This window comes from Protopterus annectens, chromosome 2.part2, assembly GCF_019279795.1.
Source record: "Protopterus annectens isolate FY-2018-M chromosome 2.part2, PAN1.0, whole genome shotgun sequence".
Lineage (NCBI taxonomy): Eukaryota > Metazoa > Chordata > Ceratodontiformes > Protopteridae > Protopterus > Protopterus annectens.
Genome location: NC_056730.1, coordinates 383,623,692 through 383,650,125, shown reverse-complemented (window position 1 = coordinate 383,650,125; position 26,434 = coordinate 383,623,692). Strand labels below are relative to the sequence as shown.

At 42.0% G+C, this 26,434-nt stretch overlaps 1 protein-coding gene across 1 annotated transcript in view; it reads left to right on the top strand.

The window, feature by feature from the left end:
• The window catches only part of LOC122795939 (chondroitin sulfate proteoglycan 4-like), a 923,439-nt gene that overhangs the window by 283,158 nt on the left and 613,847 nt on the right, over positions 1 to 26,434 (top strand). The window contains exon 6 of the mRNA XM_044064421.1: positions 8,402 to 8,600. Within this exon, the coding sequence (XP_043920356.1) occupies positions 8,402 to 8,600 (199 nt within the window). The remainder of the gene's footprint in view (positions 1 to 8,401; positions 8,601 to 26,434) is intronic.

Sequence of the window (26,434 nt, the reverse complement as noted above, 5' to 3'; positions counted from 1 at the left end):
ATGTAAAACTTATCAGTGGAAAAACTGCAGATGGAATGTGGAAATTTTTGAAAGAGAAATTGCGTGCAAAAAATGTAGCATAAAGGCATGTAACATCAGGGAGATATACTTCCATGAGAACAAGATACTTGATTAAGGTGTTAGACAAAAAATATAAGAAATGGAAGAGAGGTTGAATTATAACTTTGAAAACTGAAATAAACAAGTTGCACAAATAATTTAAGCACAGTGTGAGACGAGATCAATATTTTTTTAAATAAAATTTATATAAAGATATTGAGGATAATTGGAAATATTTTTATAGGTACATAAGATGTATGTGAAAGGAGTAAAGATATACAAATTGATAAACTGTGTGTAGATTCTAAAATTTATTCTCAGACACAATAGATTGTATATTTACAAATTCTTGTGCAAAATAGTTTGGCTTGGCTTTACAAAGAGGGTGATAAGCTGTCCTAATGATATCCAGGTAACCACAGATACTGGAATCAAATTGGATAATATTGAAAAACACAAACTGGATCTAAACAAAGCACATGGAGGAGACGGAATTAGTAATACTGACCTGAGAACACTTCAGCAAAAACTTTCAGTACCATGGGATCCGAGTGGAGAAATGAAAAGTCAGCAAGCAAGGGAGAGTAGTTGTGCTGAAATTGAATTCATCCTCAAGTCTTGGTAAGTACCTTCATGAAGTGGACCCTTATTTTCACAAAATCTCACCAAGGCAACACTTATAGCATGTATCATGGACAGAAGTGGGTCAAAATTTAAAAAAGATAGCTGGGTGTACAAGACCCAGGATAAAAAAGTGCCCAATCCTGGTAGACACACTGGTGCCAGGGCTGAAAAAGATGGTGTAGAACCCTCAAAATACAGAAACATTCCAACAATGGGGCCAGGCACAGGCAGAGGATGCCCCCCTGTTGTAGAAGGAAGTAGTAGTCCAGAAAAATCACAAAAACTGATAATCCAAAGAAGAGCCATAACTATTGAGGATAAGAAAGAAGTTATGTGTTGGTACTATTATGCAAAAAGCTCACAATTTCCAGACACAACATATACAAAATGATTAAGAGAGAAATCAGAGGAAAGAAAAATACATCCACGAGAAAAACTTTCAGAAGCTTCAAATAAAAATTTGTATTCATTAATACAGCAGATTTAAGAAAAACAGCATATAGATCAAGAAACATTGATCTATTCGGAAAAAGAAGCCTCTGAGGAAGTGCAAAAATATAAACAACAAAACCTAGAGATTTTTGAAAAGTATAAAAGCGAAATAAGGGCATGGAAAAGAAAGAGAGATTTAATATGGTGCAATATTTATGCAAAAGAGAAAGCCAAATGAATCAATATAATGAAAGCAGCCCTAAAGATATTCAAAGAGAAATACAGACAAAAGCATCCAGATATGGAATATTTCACAATAAAGAAAATAGCATCACTAAGAGGGAATATAGAAAAGAAGATTAGTAAAGTAGAATTTATAAAAATTACAGGTGAAGTTATGGAGTTGCCTGCAAAGTGAAGGATTTGGTGTAGAAGGTCTTAACACAGGTTACATCACAGCAAGGTGGAGTGAGTCCCCAAAGTAAGGAGAAGCAGGAAGATCAGAAGACATCTGAAGAAGAAATATGGACATGGGAAAGAAAAAGAGACTTAATATGGTGTAATATTTATGCAAAGGAGAAAGCAAAACTAACCAATACAAAAAGAGCAGTACCAAAGATATTCGAAGAGAAATACAGGCATAGGAATCCAGATATAGAAAACTTTAGAATACAAAAAATAAGAAGACAAAGAAGAAAAGGAGATTAGCAATGGAGAAGTTAAATAAATAGAAACTGAGGTTATATTACTGTGCAGCTAAATTAATAGCTGATAAAGTCCTACTGCAAGAACACAGGGTAGTGAGGGAAAGGAAGGGGGGAAATCAAATACCATCATGGAAGTATCAAATAGAGAAAACTATAAAGTAGTTAAGATCAGGAGTGTCAGTGTTAAAATAATATAGAAGAGGGAACGATCAACAAAAATACGAAGAAAGATAGATGTAATAAAAGCAATGTGCAGTATTAAAACAGACCAGGATCCTGTCATGCACTATTGCAAATAAGCTAGAAATCTCAGCACAGGCAGCAAACCTTAGAAGATACACAGATAAATATAAAGGAAAAGTACAAAATAAGTAATTTATTGATGACTCAAAAAAGTTTTATAGATGGTTGGGAAACAAGGTAAAAGAAATTGAAAGACCACCAAAAAAAAGAAGAAATAGATACATTTTGGAGAAGTATTTATGAAGATCCTGTGGAACATAAATATGCTAAATGGATAGAAGAAGTAAAATAAAGAATAAGAAGTTTAAAGGTGCAGGATATGAAATGGGATGAAGGAATAGCCAGAGAAATTAAAACAAAGTTAAGAAAAGCCTCCAACTGGGAAACCCCAGGCCCAAATGCAGTACCTAACTTCAGGTTAAAAGTATTAACATCTTTGCACGAAGATTTGGCTACGAGTACAAACTTGTTTATATGCTCACCCTGAACAGACACCAACCTGGCTAACAACAGGAATAACAATGCTACCACTTAAGAGTGACCCTTCAAGCTACCCTAAAAACTATAGACCAATAACTTGCCTTCCGGCGACGTAGAAAACTATACACTGGAATTAATGCAGAGTTTATAGTCATTTAGAAGAAAACTCAATTATAGCAATAGAACAAAAGGGCAATAGAAGAAAGTCATATGGGACAAAGGATCATTTGTTGTTAAATAAAGTCGTAGTGGAGAACTGTAAAAAGGTGAAGAACCTAAGTATGGCATGGATGGACTATAAAAAAGCATTTGATAGTGTCCCACATTCATGGATAAAAGACTGCTTAAAAATGTGTAAGATACAGACTAAACTGATAGACTACATTACAGTGACCATGAAACAGTGGCAGACCACTTTGCAATTAAGCCATAATAAAGGAAAAATTATTATTTCAGGGATAAAAATTCAAAGGGAATATTCCAGGGTGACTGTCACTGCTGTTATTCTGTCTTGCCCTTAATCCGTTAAACTGTCTACTATAACAGCTTAGGCCATGGCTATAATTTGGCTCTTGTTAAACAACAAAATGTAAAGACTTCTCATCTTCTCTTTGTCGATGATTTAAAACTGTATAGTTCATCAGATGAGGAACTGAAAGCACAACTACAAGTTGTTAAAACTTTTTCAGATGATATAAGAATGTCATTTGGTCTTGGTATATGTGCAAAAACAACCCTTGAAGCAGGAAAACTGCAGCACCAAGGAAAACTTCAGTTTGGGACAAGAATGTGATATACAAGAACTTGAGCAAGAGGGAGTCTATAAATATTTGGAAACTGATGAAGGATGAACAATAAAACATGAACAAATATGAATAAACTTAGTAAGGAATACCTTAGAAGACTTAAATTAATCCTGAAAACAGCGTTGACATCTAGGAACAAAATCCAAGCGATAAACCAATTTGCTCTTCCTGTCCTAACATACAGTTTTGGAGCAACTGACTGGCCCCAAAATGTGTTGGATAGATATGACAGGAAAACAAGAAGGATGCTTCATGTTCACCATATGATTTATAAAAATTAGTGCATACCAAGATTATATATTCCCCATTCTGAAGGAGGGCTGGACCTCCTTGAAAATGATTACATGCATAGATCTGCAGTCGTGGGACTCCACACATCTGCTGACCTCATAAGACCCAAACATAGTGAAAGTTTTGAAACATGAGAATTAATCTAAGATGACGTCTCTGCTTAATCTAGCAGAAGCATACCGGCGTCAAGCAGGAATGGAAATCAAAACAGAAGAAGATAAAAAATCAGGCAGCAACTGTATGTGCCAAAAAAAAAGAAAGAATATAAGGTGAAGGACCAGATGAGAAGGCAAGAAATGTGGAAAATGCCTAAATACAGTTGCAAGTATAGAAAACTTCTGGAAGAACCTCATGTTGATCAGGAACATTAAGGAGAGGCGAATTCAAACCAAGAGATAAAAGGTTAGTATTGGTGGCCTAAGATAGTGGGCTACGTACTTGTTGGTTTACAAAGTCCATTAAACTTGGGAGAAACAGGCAAATGTAAGTTTTGTAAAACCAAATTGGAAACAGTCGCACACCTCATTGCTGGTTGTGACATACTAATGGCAGAAGGACTGTATACATAAAAGGTATAATAATGTGGCAAAATTGTTGCACTGGAGATTGTGCAAACATTATGGTATTGAAGTGGCTGAAAAACACTGGAAACATGAGCCACAAAGCATCATAGAAAATGATGAAGTTTACATCAAATGGGGTCATCCATTACCAACAGTTCAAAAGATAGATGATAGATAACCAGATATAGTGGTCCATGAAAACATGACAAAAGTAACATTGATCATTGACATCACCAAACCCAGTGACTACAGTGTCTTGCATACAGAGAAACACAAAGTCATAAAATATCAGGATCTGCAGGCAGAAACGAGAGCAATGTGGAAGAAAGATACCCAGATAGTTCCAATAGTAGTAGGAGCAACGGGTCTTATAAAAAATAATCTGCAGTCATATTTATATATGTTACCAATATATTTAACCCTGTACGAATTGCAGAAGGAGTCATTACTGGGCACATTGTGGGTGCTGCGAAGAGCACTTTTGGCTGACATCAAAGATTGAAACAGTACTAATTTCATGAACTTTAATCGTACTGTGACTTAGGAATGGGGTCCATTCCCATCATGGCATATGAAACCCAAAAGACTTGGAGAATTTAAAGAAGGGGAGATACCATTATATCTATTATTTACTAGGTCATGTAAATATGGAGATATTCCTAAAGATTGGAGACGTGCTTATTAAACCTATCTTTTAGGGAAATGGGAGTAGGACGAATCCAGAATCATATAGACCCTTAAGTCTCCTTTCATGTTGTAGATAAGTTATTGTCAGAAATGGATATGTTGGGACTTGAAACCGTATTTCAGCATGCATATGTTGAAAATGGATTCACTTTAGAAGCTTGAAATACTGAAATATTGAAATTCAGTATTTCGGGCCCATAAAGTGGAATCCTGAGAACAGTGAAAGCTCAGAAGCGCAAAATTCAAAACCTCTAATACCGGTGGTTTTGAATTTCACACCTGAGGTTTTGCTGTGGTTATGGATTCAGATAAGTGTGTGTGTTAAGGGTTTTGGGTGGGGGCTGTGGTGTGTGCCAGTGTGTCTTGTTGCTGTGATGTGTGTGTGCGAGGAGATTGTAGCTTGTGCGGTGGTGTTTTGTGTGTGTTTGTGTGTAGTGCGACCTCGGAGTGAGAATATTTAAGTGGGGGGTGCGGGGGGGCTTGCCCCCCTGCTTTTATGTAGTAGAGAGCTCGTGTTTGTGTGTGGGGAGGATGGTGTGTGTGTGTGTGTGTGTGTGTGTGTGTGTGTGTGTGTGTGTAGTAGAAGTGAGAAATTCAAAATCTCCGGTGTGCGAGATTTTGGATTTCGCGGTTTCAAAAATTCGACTTTATAGCTTCGAAATACTGAATTTTGATGTTTCAGTATTTCGAGGATATAAAGTATATCTATTAAAATAGATCTATTACCATCTGTAACATAATGTTCTATCACAATAAATTAAGTATGAATGAAAAATTGTGCTGTGATGTAATTTATATAGATTTAACTTCAGCATTTGACAGGGTCATATGCAAAACACTGATCAGTAAATTAGAACAATATACTCTTGATAAGATAGATAGCTGTATGGCTTACAAATAGGACATGGCAAGTTTCATACAGGAATTGGACAGGTAAAATTCTTTGTTACAGTCAGGGTGTCCAACAGGGCTCTGTTTTAGGCCCTTACTTGTTTAGATTATATCTTTCAGATCTAACTTTTAAATCTGAGGTGTTCTACAGTGTATATAGAGATGACCTGAAATTGGGTAAACTGTGACTACATGTGTTACATGTAAGGCAGGTCTGCAAAAGAACTTGACTAAATTGGCTGTTTGGGCACAGGAGAATAATATGCCGATAAATGCGTCAGAAATAAGTAAATGAGATTTGGGAGACAAAAACTGAAAGGTGAATATTTATTTATTTATTTATTTATTTATTTATTGATTGATTGATTAATTGATTGATATTTGGTAACCGGGAAAGTCCACTGAGTGAGAGACCTATTTTCAGTGGTTGCCCAGTGAGAAAAGTTCCAACAACAGTTACAAAAGTTTATATAACGACAAGTAAACAGTATTAACAAATTATAGAGGATGAACCAAACATTAGTAAAGGTAGTTCCAAATACAATTAAAATAGTGTAAATAATATAAAATAAAGAGTATTAAAGTTATTTCAGTTGTATTTTGTCATGAGGTAAATACATATTTTAGAAAGTAGTTATAATTTCTCTGTGAAGCTAGTCCTGCTGTCAACTGGCTGGAGGTGGGAGATAACTAGAGCAAGGCAAAAGCTTAGGTGTAGTAATACGAGGTGTAAATATGTTAAGAAAGACTATATGTTAGAAGGGAGAGTACTTTATTTAAGATGGCTTAGGGAGGTGGTTACAAGAACAGACTATTTAATACAGCACACAGTGATTGAAACTGGTGATTCATTTAAGGACCCGAGTATATGGGTAGATCCAGCTTTGAGTTTTTCCTAATAATATCAACCAATTGGTTAATGATAGTTACAGAACTGTAAGTTGTATAAAAAGATTTAAAAAGTCTGGAAAATCAGAAATGATTAAGTCATTGTTTGTTAGCTGTATTAGACCCAAACTTGAGTATGAAATAACAAGATGGAAACCTTATAAGAAAACAAGCATGAGTAAACTGGAAGGAGTACCATGGAAATATACCAAGGGCATCCATGGATGTGAAAATTTAAGTAGTTATGAAAGAATAAAATATCTGAATGTGTACAGTGTGTCTCATGCATATTTTAAGAGGAGAGCCTATTCAGGTACATAGTGCATTTAGAGACAACTACCTTTTGGAATGTTTGGGGTTATCAAAAATTAGTAGGGAATCATCAGACAGCCTATGGAGATTCTGTTGCAATGAGAAGTGTACTAATTGGTTCTCTGAGAGAGCAGCTGATGTATGGAACAAACTATCAAATTACATTAAAACAAGTACTAGTTTAGATATTTCTAAGAACAGCCTGCACACTTATGGGAACAAGTGTTTTGATATATTGGCAGCAGGGTAGAAGGGCATTAATGTCTGTGCTTTTGAAATATTTGTATGTATGTTCATATGTATTTACATATATTACAGTAAGTTTGAAACATTAGGCAGAGGAAGTATTTTACATAACCAAAAAGTATATATATATATATATATATATATATATGTATGTGTGTGTGTGTGTGTGTATATATATATATATATATATATATATATATATATATATATATATATATATATATATACACACACACACACACACACACAATGATAGAAAATATTGCTAAGTAAAATAGAACAGTTTTACAGTCAGCCCATTCTATAAGCACAATAATAACCTCCAGGGTGTGTGTTTACTGTGTAAATAATGACTTCCAGTGGTGTAGAAGCTGTCCACCCCTAGGTATGTGTTATTTACACAGTAACACGCACACACCCTGTTGGGCATTATTGCTTGCTTATGAGACTAGTTAGAAGAAACATTTTTGGTGACATAACATGAAGTGATCATAAATGGTTTGTCTGTAAAGTGCATGCCTAATTTTTGGCTTGTATAAGTTATGATAGTTTATATATGTTGACCAGATTTCAGTTATGTGTCCAAGACAGCACCATTGATACTGTGGGTAATTGTTTGCAGCATTGCATGTTGTGGGGATCATGGAATTTGTAGTACTGTGAAATGTACTTTTATGCATTTCAAAGCTGCAGCTGAACAAGGGGTACATGGGAGTAAAAGTCAGTGGAAAAAAAATAATCAAGACTGAGCACTGGTGTCACTAGAAAATAGAGTATGTCTTGGGGGATGTAAGTCTTCAGGATGAGGTTTACAGCACTGCTGCTGGCTGTACAACAAGCAATGTATTCTCATTTCCATATGCTGTATCTTTGTGTATTATGATTATTATTATATGCATATTTATCATAAGGTGTGTTACTTTTTCAGTTGGAAGTTTAATCAGATACTGTGTATCAAAAAAAATTAGCTATTGATAAAAACGTGATTAATTTTCTGTAAGAGCCACCAGATTTATTGTCGTGTATTTGTAATGTAATTATCTTTGTAAAAGCATAAACTCTAGTTTTCTTGTAGCTGTATACTGAGTTAAGGTCTTAATGCATTAGAGCTGAACAGTTTGGCAAAAAAAATTATTGTGATTGTTGCCTGAGTTCTCATGTTTTTACTTAGGTTTGGGTAGGATCAGTTACTAAAATCACTGCAGATGACCTCAGAACAGAAGATAAGGATTCACCACCTGAGAAGGTTATATACTCTCTCACTCCTCCAAGCAATGGTCATGTGGCCCTCAAGTCATCTCCTCATAAAGACATCCTGAACTTTACACAGGCTCACATCAATGAGGGACAGCTTGTTTTTGTACACAGTGGTAAGTATTAAAATGTCAACTAAGAATGTAAAGCTAAGATAAATGTAATAGTCGGTCACTTTCCATCTCTGCTTACTTTCTGGTCCACAAAAGAATAATGGCTAACTATATATGTTAGATTTGTCCAGCCACATGAATAATGCACACATGTACTCTTCTCTGTGCCTGTCTTCATTAATAGTGCTTTAACTACACATCACTACCTTGCAGGCATCAGCCTTTTCCATTCTTGACCTGATATGTTTTGTACAAATTCAGTCATCTTCATTTTTTAAACTTTCTGCCCACCCTCCTTCCATGATTTCTCCCGAAGCATTATTTCAGTCATTTTTGTTGTCCATTTTCATTGGCAGCATCTTCTTTCTTTCATCTCCCTTTACATGTTTTAGCTTTTAGTTAATCCAGCCTGCGTTCTTATTCCTCCTCAGTCCCTTTTTTATACCTGTTAATTCTCAGACTCTTTATACATTGTTCCTGAAAATACCCCCCCCCCCCCCCGATTTATCACATATCTCCTCTGATGCCTCTTTTGACCTTTCCCCTCCTCCCGGAATGTGAATAATTCCTGATTCTTATATTTCATGTCTCTGCTTTTCATTTTCTTTCCTTCCTTCTGTGTTATTTTTTTAACTGTCCAGGTGTATTAATCCATCAATATAACAGATTTCGTTTTTGGTCCTCTTAACTAAATCCTTTCAACCCCTTACAGATTTCTGTTCCAAACTAATCCCACTCTATCTTCTTCAGTCTTCCTCTGTCAGATTACTCTTTCCTTTATCTTCCTGTTCTTTACACACTATTCTCAGCGTGTTTTCTGCTTAACGCTATGTCTCTGTACAATACCCCTTCTTTTTCATTACTAGTCCTCGTATCTCCTTTGGAACCGTCTTCCTTCTTCTCCTGTCTGCGTCCTGCCCTCTTTTTTTCTTAATACCCCTTATTATATGTACAGTCTAGTTTTACAGCAAAAAAATCTTCCTTTAATCCTCTGCTACTTTTTGAGATACTCAGACACTTGAAACTCATTTTTTTCTGATTATTCCCTTAATGTTACTCCTTTCTCTTTTTTTCCACTTTCTACTTCTCTTATTCTCCCTCTGTTTTCCCTCGTATTTCAGCATTCTACCTTATACAATTTTTCGTGACCTGCATATGCTGTGTAAGGGACGTTTTATTTTGCATGTGTAGTATTGTTATGTTGTATACTAATTGAGCAGAGCAGCCATACTTTTCAGATGCAAAATAAGGTTATTTGAAGCATATGCTAATGTTTTTTTGTTGTCCTGAGCAGTACAGTAATCAATAATCTCTAAAGTTCAACCTAAAACTTTTAAGTGAATTTTGTAACAGACAGGCCAACAGTACTGGAGTTACTCTGTCAAAACAATCAAAAACATGTCATTGCAATACTTTGAAAAATCCTTCATCAAACCTTGCTAGCAAAACAGGAAATAGGCTAGCCCAGTACTGTTGCGTAGTGGGATAAAGCCCCAGTTGCAACCCAGGTATCCCAAGTTCAAATAGTGGCTCCTCAGTTGGAAGAACTGGGCAAAGGAGGGGTGGGAATGAGCTACTTATGCCAGCTTATCCATCCTGGGATGGAGCGGTGTTGGTGTGTTCTGATCAGACACTCTGCTCCTGTGCAAGTGAAGGCTTGAATGCAACCAGCTACCATAAGGCTACAGAATATGGACTGGTGATGGGGGCTGTAGGAGCATGTACACATGAAGAAGAGGACATAGGATGCCCATCTGGTGACATGGGTGCTCATGTATGCCACCGTGGGCAGGGTTAAAGGAAAATGGAAACACTTTTCATGGCTGCCTGTATGATGGCCATGCCACAGAATGCTGTTGCACTGGTGATGAGTGAGTGGGCACTGACAGCTCATTATCTATCCCAGTTTGAAAATAAAACCCGTAGAGAAGTTTGCTGGCTTCTAAAACAAACTATAGCCTGCCTAAAACACTACATTGGACAACAGAATGCAAATGTTTCTCACTTAACTGTTTGAAATAGTTTCAACAGATAACCTATGATTTTCTGGAATTAAAATTCTACCTCTGATGTTCATGTTTACTGTGAAGACAGGGGCATTGTTTTGTATCACCTATGGATCCTACAGTTTTCAGAAATCCCTAACACTTGCATTGTACAGAGGTGTAACATTATTAGTTCATTTATAAACAAAACTAGAACATTAAAACTGAAATTTATTAGCTTTTGGGTGGGTTTCACTGTCCCCATCATCATCAGATCTGATTGCTGTATTACCTCACTGCCACAACTCACACTGATGTGAAAGGATATTTGCAAACGTATGTCTTCTTGTACCAGTGTGATGTCACCCGGCATCCTATCTCAAAGTAACCTGCACTGAAGGGAAAGTTAGATGGCCTTGTTTCTTCCAGTGTCTATTCACCTGTGGTCTGAGAAATACATGGCCTCATATCCAGGCACATAAAACTAAGAGTTGTATAGTGCAAGGTTAAACACCTCTTTGTTTTATTTCAAGTCTTCTCTCAATTTATACCCTCCCATTCACCTACCTAAACAAACCCTGACTTCATTCCTCTTGTGTTTTACTCCTGTAAAGAACTTACCGCTGGGTTTCTTTAGTATGTCTAGCTGCACTGGTGAGCTGTGTTACAGCAGCTGTGCATCACAGCTGTATGTAGTATTAATATATGCCACAGCTTCTTAGTGTTGACCTTTGTCAATCAGTCATTCATATCCTAGCTAACACGAGTAAAACATGATGTCCTCCTATTCATATGCTGCTGTATTCACGACATCAAGGAGTTTGCCTCTGGTGAACTCTCATATGTCTGGCTGTTATACAAAAGTTAAATGGTACCACTAGGGTGTGCGCGATGTCCTGCGCCTCTCGGAGATCTGTCGTAAACGGACATCTGGTATAAAGCAGACATCAGCACATACCTTCCTCAGAACTTCTCTGCCACCTGTGTGACTGTCATCTCCGGTCGTCACTTTTCCAGAAGAATCAGTTTCCTACATCTGACTCCAGATAAGTACCCCTTTTTCTGTTTTGTTACTTGTTACTGTTTTGGGTTACATGTCAGGTAGGAAGGGTAAGTGTAGGTGTGGAAGGCAAATTCCACGTAAGGATTCATATGGGCTCTGCCTATTCTGAGAACACGACCATACCACCTGTAGTATTTGTCAGACTTTATTCCCAAGACCCTTATAAGTCATCTAGCTGCCTTAAAAATATACCTTGAGAATCAGAGACTGAAACATTTAGCTTCTAGGATGGACCCAACATCGGGACATTCGGACGAGCTCCAAGTCGAGAAGGCCAAAACGATTAGGCGTGAACTGACTGCTGCGTCCACCACTCCAGCCGTACCTCTCGAGGCTGGTGAAGGCCTGGATTAAGAGCCAGAGTCCTCTGAGCTTCCTTCGGTAGAAGACCCTGAGAATATCAGTTCTTTGCCCAATGTCATGTCCCAGAGAGAATCTCAGGCATCCGATTTGGTCGCCAAGGGGGGAACCTAGGCTTGTTGTATCCAAGGGTCTAATGTGGTATCTCTCAAATCATACGCAAGGACATAGTTTCTGACATTGTGGAGTGCCAGCCAGCGTCAGGTCTTCCTACCCTCCACCGTATTTCAGAATCCTCTCCACCAGAGACCCATAAGAAGAGAAAACAGAAAACAAAACATGTTTCTCAGCCTGTGTCTTCTTCACCTGTCGAACAGCCTCCAGATTGGCAGGCCTTCACTTAAGGCCTTCTCAATGGCTTCCGGGCCTTGCATCAAGGCCAGACACCTTCCCATGTCCCTACGCCCTTTACCGCAAAGGAACCTGCTCCTGACATCTCCTCAAGAGAAGAGGGTTCATCAGAAGATGGATCCTTCAACTACTGTTCACAAATTGCTTCTCCTCTGGGATATGCTTCCCCAGAGGAGGAGTCCAACAGCACTGTCTCCCCAGGTGCGGATCTCACCTTTGGTGAGACCATCACAAAGATGCAAAACGTCTTCAAATGGGACAGCAGTCAAGTCACTGAGACCCAAAAGAGCTACTATGAACTACTACAGTTGGAGTCTCCTAGCCCTTCTGCTGTGCCCCCAGTACACCTGGCTTTTCTGGATGCTTTCATGGCTGCTTCTAAAAACCCTGACTCACAGTCCCCAGCACCCAAGCATCCAGATAGATTCTACAAGGTGCCCGAGAGAGCAGCCTTCCTCTACAAAGCCCCATCTGCAGGTCCTGCAGTCATTTCCGTGACCACTGACAAAACCTCCATGTTACTTCCTCAACTTTTCTTCTGACCTCTGATAAAGAGAACAGAATGATGCAACATCTGGGGAAGAACGTTTATACTTCTGCCACCCTAGCAATAAGAGCCATCAGCTACCAGATGCACATGGCCAAGTATTCCTTGGCTCTCTTGGAAGATGTGCTCAAGCAATTGGGAGAGCTCCCTGACTCCCCTGCTAGTGCCAAGATTTCCTCTCTCCTTAACTCCTGCACACAAGTGACCAAACACTCCCTCAAGTGCAGCTACAAAGCTGTAGAAGCATCAGCAAGGGCTGCTGTCTCTGGATCTGTCATTAGGAGGTACTCTTGGTTAAGATTGCAACCCTTCACTGATGACATCAAATTCAAGCTCCTGGATGTGCCCCTGGACAACAAAAACCTGTTTGGTTCATCACCTGCTGTGCTGTTTAAGGCCCTCCAACCCAAAGGCAAGGAACTGCAGGAATTGAGACATATCTTTGTCTGCCCATTTCCACGTTTTCAAAGGAATTACCCAGCAGAAAACTTCTTTTGTGAGATCCTCCGCTAGGAAAATGCAAGCTAAGCCTAGAAAGGACCACAGGAAACAGTCCTCATCTAGGTGTGTCTCCTCTACTCCATCCTCTAAACAGTCTTTTCACGGAAATCCTGGTAGTCTGTGACTACCAGGCCCTTCACCCAGACACCTCTCTTTCCATGTGCTCTCTCTCTCCTTTCCCACTTGGAAGCAGGTTACCCAGGACTCCTGGGTTCTGTCTGTCATAAAACAGGGATACTTCATGACCTGGGAGGCCAGATCCACTCCCAAAAGAATCCCTCATCCATTCTGAGACCAAATTCCAGTTTTCCCACCAGTTCTGCAAGAACTTCTTGCTCAAGGAACCATTCAGGAGGTCTACTGCAAGAGGAAGGGGATTTTATTCAAGAATGTTCCTGGTTCCCAGGAAGGAAGGTCCATAGAGGCTTATCCTGACCTATCCCACCTCAATGCCTTTCTCCGAGTTCCCTCCTTCAGGATGTTCTCTCTTCCTACCCTTCTCACCCTCATCCTTCCTCATGCATTCCTAGTGTCCTTGGATATAAAGGACACCTACTTGCACATTCCTATCCATCCACGTTTCAGAAAGTACCTCCGCTTCTCAGTGGATTCTGCACACTATCAGTTCTGTGCTTTACCCTTTGGTCTCTCTACAGCCCCAAGGGTATTCACAAAATGTCTGGCCCCAGTAATGGCATTTGCCAGGACAAAGGGAATACAACTTTTCCCCTATCTAGATGACATCCTTATCCAGACTACATCAATTTCCATAGCTTTGCAACACCTGCAGTTCACCATGTCCCTCCTAACAGGTGTGGGATTTACCATAAATCGCAAAAAATCCTCCCTAATACCCTGTCAAGATCAGGTGTTCCTAGGATGTCAGATTCTGACAAGGGAAATAATGGCTTGCCTACCACCAGAAAAGATTGTGATGCTCATCTTTCTTTGAGGAGATCCTCCCTCTCAAAACCATCTAAGCCAGGGAATTCCTCAGAATCCTAAGATTTATGGCCTGGACCATCCCCATGGATGTTCTTCATGTTTCACTGTTGCAGTCATCGCCTGTGAGTTATCCCTGCTGTAGTAGCCCTTGGCCGGCCCGAATATCAGAGTTAGTGTTTTTCTGCATCGGCTGCTGTCACTTATTGATTGATGTCAAGATGTCAGTGCTATAAAGCAAGGCAGCCGCCACCATTACATCAGTCTTTCTTGCCGTGGAGCCCGTAGCAGAAGCAGTTCACAAGTGTGCCGGTTGGTCACTACCAGAGTTTGAATTACAGCTGAAAATGTCTAAAGCTAAATACCCCGTTGGGGATCCTTTTTTTTTTCTTGCACTAACCGATGTCCGAAAAAGTTAACAATTGTCTCGCCTGTGGAAAGCAGATCCCACACCTAGACTTCATTCATACTGTGTCACTTGTTTAGGCCCAGACTACGACATCCCCTGTTGCAGATTCTTTGCCCTCTTTAATGCAAGAACCATTAGTCGTAGAGCTTTTACTGTAGACAGTTATTTTAATCTTCCGTCTTTGCATTCCAAAATGGCGTCCATCAGCCAACAATCTGTAGACATTCCAAAAAAACATAGATATAAAGATAGAGACACAGACCACACAAGGCTAAGCCTTCCAACGACTCTACCACTAAGCAGGTTGTCAGTTCTCTGGAATTCAGTGAGGTGCTTTCGCAGCCCCTGATGCCCGATATATCTACTCATGCCTCTACCGAGACCCTTTTGAAGTCTGGTATGCCGCAGAAATCTTCTTCGTCTTCCAAGCCTTTGGTTGTCTCTGCCTTAGTTGGGTCCAGAGCAGTGACGCAGGCACCAGCTTCCGAGGAGGCCTTTCGCACTACCGAATCTAGACAAAAACTGACGTCTTCTCATTCGAATACCATTTCTCTCAGACCGTAGACCTAGAAGCCAGGCCACTCCTAGAAAATCTACCTCTAGCCACCATCTTACTCCTGCTCCACCACCTGAAGCCCAAATGCTTAATATGACAGAGGATCTTATCTATCATATCAGGGGCAGTCAGGCCACAACTTCTAAAAGGAAAAGACACCCTTCTCCTGAAATACTGACAGAACAGGATTCTGAGGAATATGATTATTCAGATTTTGAAGAGGAGCAACAACCTCTGACTGCTTATGAGGATTCATATGCAAAGGAATCCATTCCTTCTGCCTCCCCATCCGAAGACTTGTCCTTTGGGGAAACCCATCACACCCTCAGGGAACATTTCCACTGGGAATCCCAGAACTTCCTCAGTCTAAGAAAAGACTAAGAGAGTTTCTAGACCTACCCCAGCACAGACCCTTGGTCATCCCCCAAATCTTAGAGGTGGTGGATGATGTTTTCCATGAATCCAGCGTAGCCTCTGACGCCCTCCCACCTGCTCCCAGTCCACACAGCCTATCTGGACTTCGCTAAGGCCTTCGACACCATGCCCCACTCTGGAATCATAGATAAACTTACTAAGCTGGGCATTAATCCCTGCGTCACTCGATGGGTTGCCAACTGACTTACTGACAGAACCCACACTGTAAAAGTAGCCAACTCCAAATCCAGCTAAAGACAAGTGGAGTACATCAGGGTTCAATCCTGGGACTGCTCTTGTTTGGCTTCTACTTTTCTGAAGTATAGGCCAACACTAAGGGACTCTGGCTAACAAAGTTCGCAGATGACTGCAAACTGGGAGCCATTATCGAATCCCCAAATGATGTGGATATTCTACAAAAGGGCCTTACAGAAACAGATGCTTGGTGCCAGAGCCATGGGCTCAAGCTCAGTGCCAAGAAATGTATAGTTATCCCCTTTGTGAAAAAACATGTACCCATGAATTACCACATAGGTAGCAGTACACTAAACACCGAAAGTGTGATAAGAGACTTGGGGACACAGGTGGACAGTGGTCTCACCTTCGATAACCACATCGCCACAAGAGTCAGGAAATCCTTCTATGTGGCACACCTCATCACTAAGGGCTTTTCGTCCAGAATAAAAGAGGTAATTGTCCCACTGTACTCATTCCTCATTAGACCCATTATAGAATACAATGCCCCATTTGGTATGTACCTCTCAAGACATCTGCAACAACTGGAAGGGCCGCAGAAATACCTCACTAAAAGAATCACAGGCCTAAAGCAGATGCCCAATAGTGACTGTCTAATAAAACTCCACCTGTACTCTGCCACATGTCATCTACTCCGAGGCGATCTCTGCTTAACATACAAGGCCATGACAAACCCAGAGCTGTTGGACATGCTACACTTAAAGAAATCCCAATCCTTCAGAAACACACACTCCAGGGATCTAAACCTTGTCATCACAATGAACAAAACATGCTGGAGGGATAGGTTCCTGACCCAGAGACTCCCCAGACTCTGGAATAGACTGCCCATACAGGTCAAGCAGAGCACCTCTTTGGCCCTCTTCAAAAGGAACCTTGATGATTGGATGGGAGATAGGAAATTCACCCCGGGTTCACGTCAGTCGCCTTGCTAGACAGGGGTCCAGGGAAGTAAATACTGTGGGAAGAAATAGCCAGGGAATTGTTATGGCTAGGCTTGTATAGGCCCTAGGGCCAATAGCCTAGTACCACCCTATGAACCTATGACAGAGTACCGGATTCTGAAAAATACCTGTACAGAAATCCTGCTGCAGACCCAGAGGTCATTACACAGGGACCTAAATAAGGCTAGCTAAAATCCTATTCCTTCTGACAAGGATTCCAGGGCTCTGGACATATGGGGTAAAAATGTATACACCTCTGCAACTTTAGCTATCAGAGCTCTCAACTGTCAGTTCCATATGTTAAAATATCAACAACACACTTTGGAACCACTAAAGCAAAAAAATTGAAACCTTTCCTGACTGTGCCAATTCGAAAAAGCAGATTTACTACACTGTACTTGTCAAGTGGCTAAACACTCATTTCACTGTGGATATGATGCCATAGAAGCCTCAAGCAGGACAGCAGTGTCAGAATCTGTCATTAGGAGACATGCATGGTTTGAAGGCACAACCTCTCCCTGATCACATCAAGTCTAAATTAATTGATGCACTCTTGGATAAGGACCGCTTGTTTGGAGGAAAAGCAGAAGAGGTGCTTAAAAAGATGGAAGACAAAGCAAAATCTATGCTACCAGTAAAAGATTTCTTTCAGGTACAACCTCCTAGGTTCAGCAGAAATTTTCCATCTAAGCACTGGTCCTTTCCTGCACCTAGCAGACAGGGGCAAAGTAAGCCATGCAGGGACATACCACCCAGACCCTTATCCCAAGGACAGCAGAGTGCCAAACAGTGGACCACTTCCACCCCAAAGGCAGGGAGTTCTAAGCCATCCCTCTATGGCAAAAAGTCTCAATGACTTCCTCCCCCCCCCCCGCCATCCTTTCTCTCAACAAAAGCTAGGAGGAAGGCTCTCCCTCTGCAAAGAAAATTGGCTTTCTGTTACAAAGGACCAGTGGGTCTTAAGAGATCATTTTTCAGGGATACAAATTCTCTTTCAATGAACTCCCAATTCCAAGAGGGTACCCAGACTTGCCTACAAATCAATGGGCAGAGGCATTGAAACACGTCCAGACTCTCATATCCTAAGGGGCAGTAGAACCTGCCCCCTCAGATCAAACAGGCAAAGGCTTTTATTCCAGGGTATTCCTTGTTCTCAGAAATGAAGGCACTTGGCACCCCATCCTGGATCTATCCATTCTGAACACCTCCCTGGTGGTCCCCAAATTCAGAATGCTAACTTTGCAGCAGCTGCTGCCTATGCTGACAGAAATTGCCTGGTTAGTGACCCTAGACCTAAAAGATGCCTACCTTCACATCCCCATAAGGGAATCCTGCAGGAAATTCCTGCGCCTCAGAGCAGGCTCACACCACTTTCAGCTCTCTGCGCTATTCTTTGGCTTATCTACTGCTCCCAGGGTATTCACCAAATGCTTAGCCCCCAGCCATAGCATTTTGCAGACAGAGAAATATACAGATTTACCCTTATCTGGACGTTGGTACGATTTTGCATTTCATTACTTTGGCCGAAGGTTTAACTATATAATGCCGTCGGAACAGCCGACAACCGGAGTTCATAAAAGTGCAAGGAGAAAGAAAAGGACAGGCATCCGAGGTCCAAAACCGACGACGAAGCCTCCTCTAGGCCAGTCGCCGATTTGCCGGATCTCAGTGAGGCGCTTTTGCAGCCCCTGATACCCGCTACCTCAGAGCCACAGGCCGCCTCCGACTCCTACATGGAGATAACTAGGCCTCTGGATACTCAAGGTATTGGGCCTTCGGAAATTAATTCCTCAGATGGGTCCAGAGCCGCTGAGTAGGCATCGGCTTCTGAGGCTGTTTTCAGACCTACCCAGCTTTATATCAAGCCAATCTCAGCATCCAAGACAAAGACTAAAACAGCTTTAAAGACAAAGAAACAAGTACAGCATTCTCCTGGACAGACTTCCATGCCTAAGAAACAGATGCTCAAAATGGCCAAAGACCTAATTACTTTGATCAGGGGTTCCCATCCCCCTCCTGATAAAAGGCCTAGGCAAGACACTGATTATGATTCCTCTGATCAGGTTTCCATTTCCTCTGACTCCTCTTCAGAACAGGGATTCTCTCTTCCTCCCTATGAGGACTCTGATGCTGAAGAATCTATCCCTTCAGCCTCTCCTCCTGAGGACTATTCTTTTGGGGAAACCCTGCACACCATGAGGGAGCATTTCCACTGGGAGAGCCAAGATTATTCAGAATCTAAGAAAAGGCTCAGAGATTTTCTTTTATTGCCTCAGCACAGACCTCTTGCTATTCCACCTGTACTAGACATTGTTGATGATGTATTTTCAGAGTCCAGTCTGTCTCCTGACTCTTTACCCCCTGCACCAGTTAAGCCAGATAGGTACTACAGGGTTCCAGATTCTCACAAATTTCTATATAAAAACCCTGCTGCTGACCCAGAAACTATTTCTCAGGGTCCCAAAGGGGTCAAGGCTTCCACTGCAAAAAACCCTGTCCCCTCTGATAGGGATTCTAGAGCACTGGACAGATGGGGGAAAAAAGTTTACACCTCTGCTACTTTGGCTGTAAGGGCTTTAAATTGCCAGTTTCATATGCTTAAATATCAGCAATACCTAATGTCTCTGCTAAAACAGAAAATGCAGACAAACTCTGAATGTCCTGAAAACAAAGAAATGCAGGATTTATTGCATGCAGCTGAACAAGTGGGAAAGCATACTTTGCAATGTGGTTTTGATTCACTAGAGGCCTCTTGCAGGGCTGCTGTTACAGGCTCTGTCATTTGAAGGCATGCTTGGTTAAAGGAACAGAATCTGCCTGATCATGTTAAAGCAAAATTATTGGATGCTCCATTACAGCATGATACTTTGTTTGGTGTTAAGGCAGAAGAGGTGTTAAAGAAAATGGAGGATAAAGCGAAATCTATGCAGACAGTAAAGGATTTCTTACAGGTTCGGCTACCAAGATTTAGCAGGAACTGGCCTTCTAAGAATTGGTCCTTTCCAGTGTCAGACAGACCACAAAGAGGCAGATAAAGACGCTCTAGAGGCAGATCTCAGCCCCAAGGCTTATACAGGCCTAAACAGTGGTGTGCTTCTACCTCCAAAAGTGGAGAAGACAAATCACAACCGTATAGGAAGCAGTCCCAATGACTTCCCACTGCCAATGCCAAGCACTTATCTTTTGGCAGCACCCTTAGGGGGAAAGCTAGCACTTTTTTCACACAATTGGCACATGATCATCCAAGACAAATGGGTATTGAATATTGTTTCTCAGGGCTACAGGTTCCATTTTCACACCCTTCCAAAGGCAAAAGGTATGCTAGACCTGCCACAGAATCAATGGGCAGAGGCACAAAAGCAAATTTCATCTCTCATGGACATGAGGGCTATTCAGCGAGTACCACAGCAAGAGCAGGGACAAGGATTTTACTCGAGGCTTTTTTTGGTACCCAGAAAGGACAAAGCATGGAGACCAATACTGGACCTGTCTATTCTAAATACTTTTCTGGACGTTCCAAAATTCAAAATGTTGACACTGCAGCAACTTCTGCTCATGCTGGGCAAGAGGGCTTGGCTCGTAACTTTGGACCTCAAAGAGGCATACCTGCATGTCCCAATCAGGCAATCTTGCAGAAGATACCTCAGATTCATAGCTGGCTCAATGCACTACCAATTCTCTGCACTGCCCTTTGGCTTGTCTATTGCGCCCAGGGTCTTCACAAAATGCCCGGCACCAGTAATTGCATTTTGCAGACAAAGAGAAATTCAAATTTATCCCTACTTGGACAACTGCCTTATTCAAGCAGAGAGCAAGGACATTCTGCTAAAGCATCTGGCATTTGTAAAAAGATTACTAATTTGCCTAGGGTACACAGTAAACTAAAAGAAATCAAAACTAGTGCCCTCTCAAGAGATAATATTCCTGGGTGCAAGCTTAAATACAACTGCCCAGATGGCTTATCTCACGCCAGACAAACAAAGACAACTGACTTATTACTTCGAAAACATGGCAACAAAAACCCAGTTACCTGCAAGAAAAATTCTGCAGGCTTTGGGCTTCATGGCATCCTGCATTCTGCTAATTCCATATGCAAGACTGCATATGAGGAAGCTACAATGGTATCTAAAAAGTGTTTGGACTCAACATTGCCACAGCCTGGAAACATTAATTACCCTCATTCCCTGCCTGCAACAGGAGTTTCGATGATGGACACTGGCCTGTCACCACAACAAGGGACAGCCATTCACTTTACCCACAGCCAGGCAGACACTAACAACAGATGCATCGGATTACGCCTGGGGGGCACACATGGCAGGAAAATGTATTCAGAGCACGTGGTCCGCAAGCCAAATGCATCTTCTTATCAATCAAAAAGAGATGCTAGTAGTACAGAATGCCCTAACAGCCTTCAAGGATCTTCTCCATCCAGGACAACTATTGCTAAAGACGGACAATACTACAGTCATGTGGGACATAAACAAGCAAGGAGGCACACATTCTTACCCCCTCTGCAGGCAAGCCATGACTTTGTGGAACACAGCATTGACTTACCAAGTACATCTGCAAGCACAATTCCTGCCAGGAAAGACAAATACTCTGACAGACGAACTAAGCAGAAACCTCATGGACCCTCACGAGTGGAAACTAGATCCACAAGTCTTCAGCATGATAACAAGGAAATGGGGATGCCCAGACATAGATCTATTTGCCTCCCCTCACAACTACCAACTACAGAGATTCTGCACAAGGACTTATCACAATCAAGCATGGAAGTTGGATGCTCTATCATTCAGCTGGAAAACCCTCACAGTATATGCCTTTCCTCCACTGCCTCTCCTCCCCAAGGTACTCCTAAAGGTCAGACAAGAGAAGCCAAAAATGACACTGATTGCCCCAGACTGGCCACGCCAGCACTGGTACCCAATCCTAAAGAGCTTGTCTCAAGGCCCAGCCTGGACTTTACCTCAAATTCCTCATCTTCTGACCCAACAAAACAATCAGATCCTACACAGCCAACTCAGAACCTTATATCTGGCTGCATGGCGAATAATATAACCACTCAGACCACACCTCTCAAAAGCAGTTATGGATGTTATTTTGGAAGCCAGGAGGCCCAGCACCAGAAAATCTTATGCAGAAAAATGGAAGAGATTCTGTGCTTGGAACCAGGCACAAGGAATTGACCCGCTTGTTCCAAATATTCCTCAGATTTTACAATACCTAACTGAGATGCTGGACAAAGGCCTATCCTTCTCATCAATTAAGATCCATGCCTGTGCCATTTCAGCTCATTACAATACGGAACCACCTATTTTTTCACATCCACTGCGAAGGCAATACCTCAGAGGGGCCAAAAACATAAGACCTCCAAGGAGAGCACCGATACCTGCATGGGACCTCAATTTTATCTTGGAAAAGCTCACACTGCCTCTTTTTGAGCCAGCCAATACAGCCGAGATAAAATTCTTATCATGGAAAACAGCTCTGTTCCTAGCAATAACTTCAGCAAGAAGAGTCTCAGAGTTACAGGCATTAATGGCTGTGGAACCTTTTATCATTTTCCATCCGGACAGGGTTTTTCTAAGGACAAACCCAACATTTATGCCAAAGGTAGTATCCAGTGTGGCTCTTTGCCTACATCCAAATCCCCAGAATAAAGGGGAGAGACTTCTGCATTCCTTGGACATACACAGACAGCTACACTTCTACTTGGACAAAACTAAAGCTTTCAGAAAGACTGAGCAACTTTTAGTGGCATATGCTGCAGGATCACAAGGAAAGGCTATCTCAAAGCAGACTATTTCAAAATGGATAGGACACTGCATTCATTTTTGCTATGCACAACATGGCAAATCAGTGCCTAAGGGCATTAGGCCACATTTGACCAGGGCAGCAGCCACCTCAGCAGCCTTCCTCAGAGGAGTACCAACCAAGGATATTTTGGAAGCTGCTACTTGGACTTCAGTGCACACTTTTACCAAGCACTACCACTTGCCTCTTTACTCTAAATCCAGAGCAGGCTTTGCCACTGCAGTTCTGCAGGGCCTCATAGCCACTCCTAATTCTATTTAGACCCAGCCGCCCAACCTCAACTTTGGGATTCAACCCAAGTGTAATGACTGCAACAGTGAAACACGATGAACATAGTACAGTTGTGTACCTACCATAAATGTAGATGTTTGAGTGTATTCATTGTTGCAGTCCAGGTTAACCCACCCACCATCCCCCTTTCTTTGCTGGGACTTATCTGTACTTCTCTATTCTATACAACCTATGTGGTGTATTTGCTTGTAGATGAAGGTATTGTTTATTTTAGTGCATGCTTTTATAAGCAATGTTTTTAGCCTACCCTTTTGGGGGCACCTGACATCTGGGGCAAGAAAAACTGAAGAAAATGGCGTTGGCTGCATCTTATATACCCCTGGCGCACTGACGTCAGGGAAGAGGCGACAGCAACCGATGCCGGACCAGGACTTTGGAATTCAGGCCGACTGCGGGTAGCCTGCCAGCAGGATAACCCAAGTGTAATGACTGCAACAGTGAATACACTCGAACATCTACATTTATGATAAGTACACAGCTGTACTTTCTGCAGGGCATGCTGACCCAGGCCTAGGTCTCTTACTAATCCTACCACCCCTCTCCTCCGCTTTGGGAATCCTCCCACAGGTGTTGACTGCAACAGTGAAACACAAAGAACATAGTACAGTTGTGCACACTTACCATAAATGTAGATGTTCAGATGTATTCACTGTTGCAGTCCTGGTTTCCCTTCCTCCTTCCCCATTATATCCTCTTTCCTTAGGGAGACACAAGCTTCTTATGATGGCTTTTAGCCACCAGGACCACTTTGCCGTATTTCCTGGGGCTTCTCACTGGTTAGGGCAAGAAAAACTGACATAATGGCATTGGCTGCCTTGCTTTATAGCACTGACATCCTGACGTCAGTCAACAAGCGACAGCAGCCAATGCAGAAGAACATTGTCTCTAGTATTCGGGCCGGCCGAGGGTTACCACAGCAGGGATAACCCACAGGTGATGACTGCAACAGTGAATGCACTCGAACATCTACATTTATGTTAAGTGTACACAACTGTACTTTCACCTGGTAAGGCTACACATGAGGAAGTTCCAATGGTATCTGAGAACTATTTGGAAGCAGCACCTACATCCACTAGAGATCATAATCCCCATCCTTCCATGCCTAACCAGGGAACTGAAGTGGTGGATCTCCCAGAGTCAGTAAAATTCTGGTCTGCCCCTACAACCCACACCCTTTAACCAAGACCTCTTTACAGATGCTTCAGACTCAGGCTGGGGTGCAACATTAAGAAAATGGAGAGTGAGGAACGCATGGACCCCCACTTAACAAACATATCACATCAATATCAAGGAAATTAAAGCCTTGATATTGGCCTTGGAAATTTTGAAGGATCAGCTTCTACCAGGCACCCTGAGATGGTACACAGACAATACCACTGTGCTGTGGTACATCAACAAACAGGGAGGAAACAAGGTCCTATCTCCTGTGCATACTAGCACTGCAGGCTTGGGAAATTGCCCTGGAGAAACAAACCCTTCTCCAAGCAGTACATATCCCCTCCACAGACAGTGTGATGGCAGATTCATTAAGCAGGACCATGACCCTGTCTCACGAATGGATGCTGAACAGGGAAGTGTGTCTGGACCAGGTCCATCGGTGGGGTATTCCGAATGTGGATCTCTTTGCCTCTCCCATGAACAGACAGCTCCTGGACTTCTGCTCCAGGGCACCACACCCAGAGACTTGTAAGGTGGATGCTCTCTCAATCTCCTGGAAGGGGATGTACACCTATGCATTCTCCCCTTCCCTCTCATTCAAAGAATCTTGCTGAAAATTCAGAAGGAACAGCCTCAAGTCTTGCTGGTGACTCCCTATTGGACAAGGCAGCATTGGTTCTCCCTACTATTTCACCTAGCCAAGGGTAATCACTACAGGTTACCCCAGCGAATGGACCTGCTCACACAGGACAAGGGAACACTCTTACACCCTCAGCTGTCCACACTGAATCTCACATTGTGGGTGATGGGGCGTTGATTCCCTTCAGACACCTATACATAGAGGACATGATCCAGGTTCTGCAGGGGGCCAGAAAACCAACTGCTAGAAAATCTTACCTGTCAAAGTGGAAGATGTTTTCCTTATGGTGTCAGAAAAACAGCTTACAACCACTGACAAGAGAGCCCCCAGTGGTCCTGTCCTACCTGTGTGACATTATGAAGTCTTGGCTGTCATAATCCTCTGTTAAAATTCATTTATCTGCCATCTCAGCATGCTTCTGCCATGGGTACCACCTTTAACATCTAGGTTAAAAGTCAAGCTCTTCCTGAGAGGGGCGCTACATCTCAATCCCCCAAGGAAGCCCATTCCACCCCTTTGGATCTAAACTTTGTCCTAGAAAAGTTGACACTGACACCCTTTGAACCAGCCAAAGACTGCACCCTCCAGCACTGCACTTCGAAGACTATTCTCTTGGTGACCATCATCTCAGCCAGAATAGTATCGGAACTCCAGGCTCTTATGGCAAACCCCCTTTCAGTGTCTTCCATAAGGACAGGGTATGTCTGCGTACTTAACCCTACATTCATGCTTAAAGTGGTCAAGGAACTGTCCTTAAGTCAGACTATCAATCTTCCAACCTTTTTCCCTGCTCCACAGAACCAGGCAGAGAGGATTCTTCATTCCCCGGACATACACAGACGGCTCAGGTACTATTTGGCCAAAGCCAAATCCTTCCGCAAATCTGACAGGCTCTTCATCTCCTACCACCCAAGAGCCCTGGGTCAGCCTGTTTCCAATCAAACCTTATCCTCTAGGATGTCTAAAACCATTTCCTTTTGTTACATTAACCATGGTAGGTCACTCCCAGCCCCAGTAACGGCACACTCCACCAGGGCAGTGTCCTCCTCAGGGGCATTTCTTAAAGGGTTGTTCACCGCTGTTATCCTTGAAGCAGCTATTTGGTCCTAAGTTCACGCATTCACTTGACACTACAAACTGGATATGGTTTCTAGAGCCAGGGCAGGATTTGCCAGCGCCATCCTTTAGGTTTGTGGAAAGTGCTTTGGTTTCACTACCCCTTCATTAGGACTGGAGCTTTTGCACTCTCCCTGATGTCATGAGTACAGTAACATATGAATAGAAGGACATAGTAATGCTGTGTAAGAACTTACCATTAGCTTAGATGTCCTTCTCTTCTGTATGCTGCTGTATAGTTTCCATCCCAGTCTTCCCCCTCATACTTGCCTCATTCCTGGAGTACCCACTCCATAGTTGCTAATTACGGTGGCATTCAGTTCTGAGAAGGTGCATGCTGACGTCTGCTTTATACCCGATGTCCGTTTACGATCGACATCCAAGATAGAGGCGCAAGACATCATGCACACTTGGTAGCATTTAACTTTAGCAGTAGCATTTAACTTTTGTATAACAGCCGGACGTATGAGAATTCACCAGAGGCAAACTCCCTG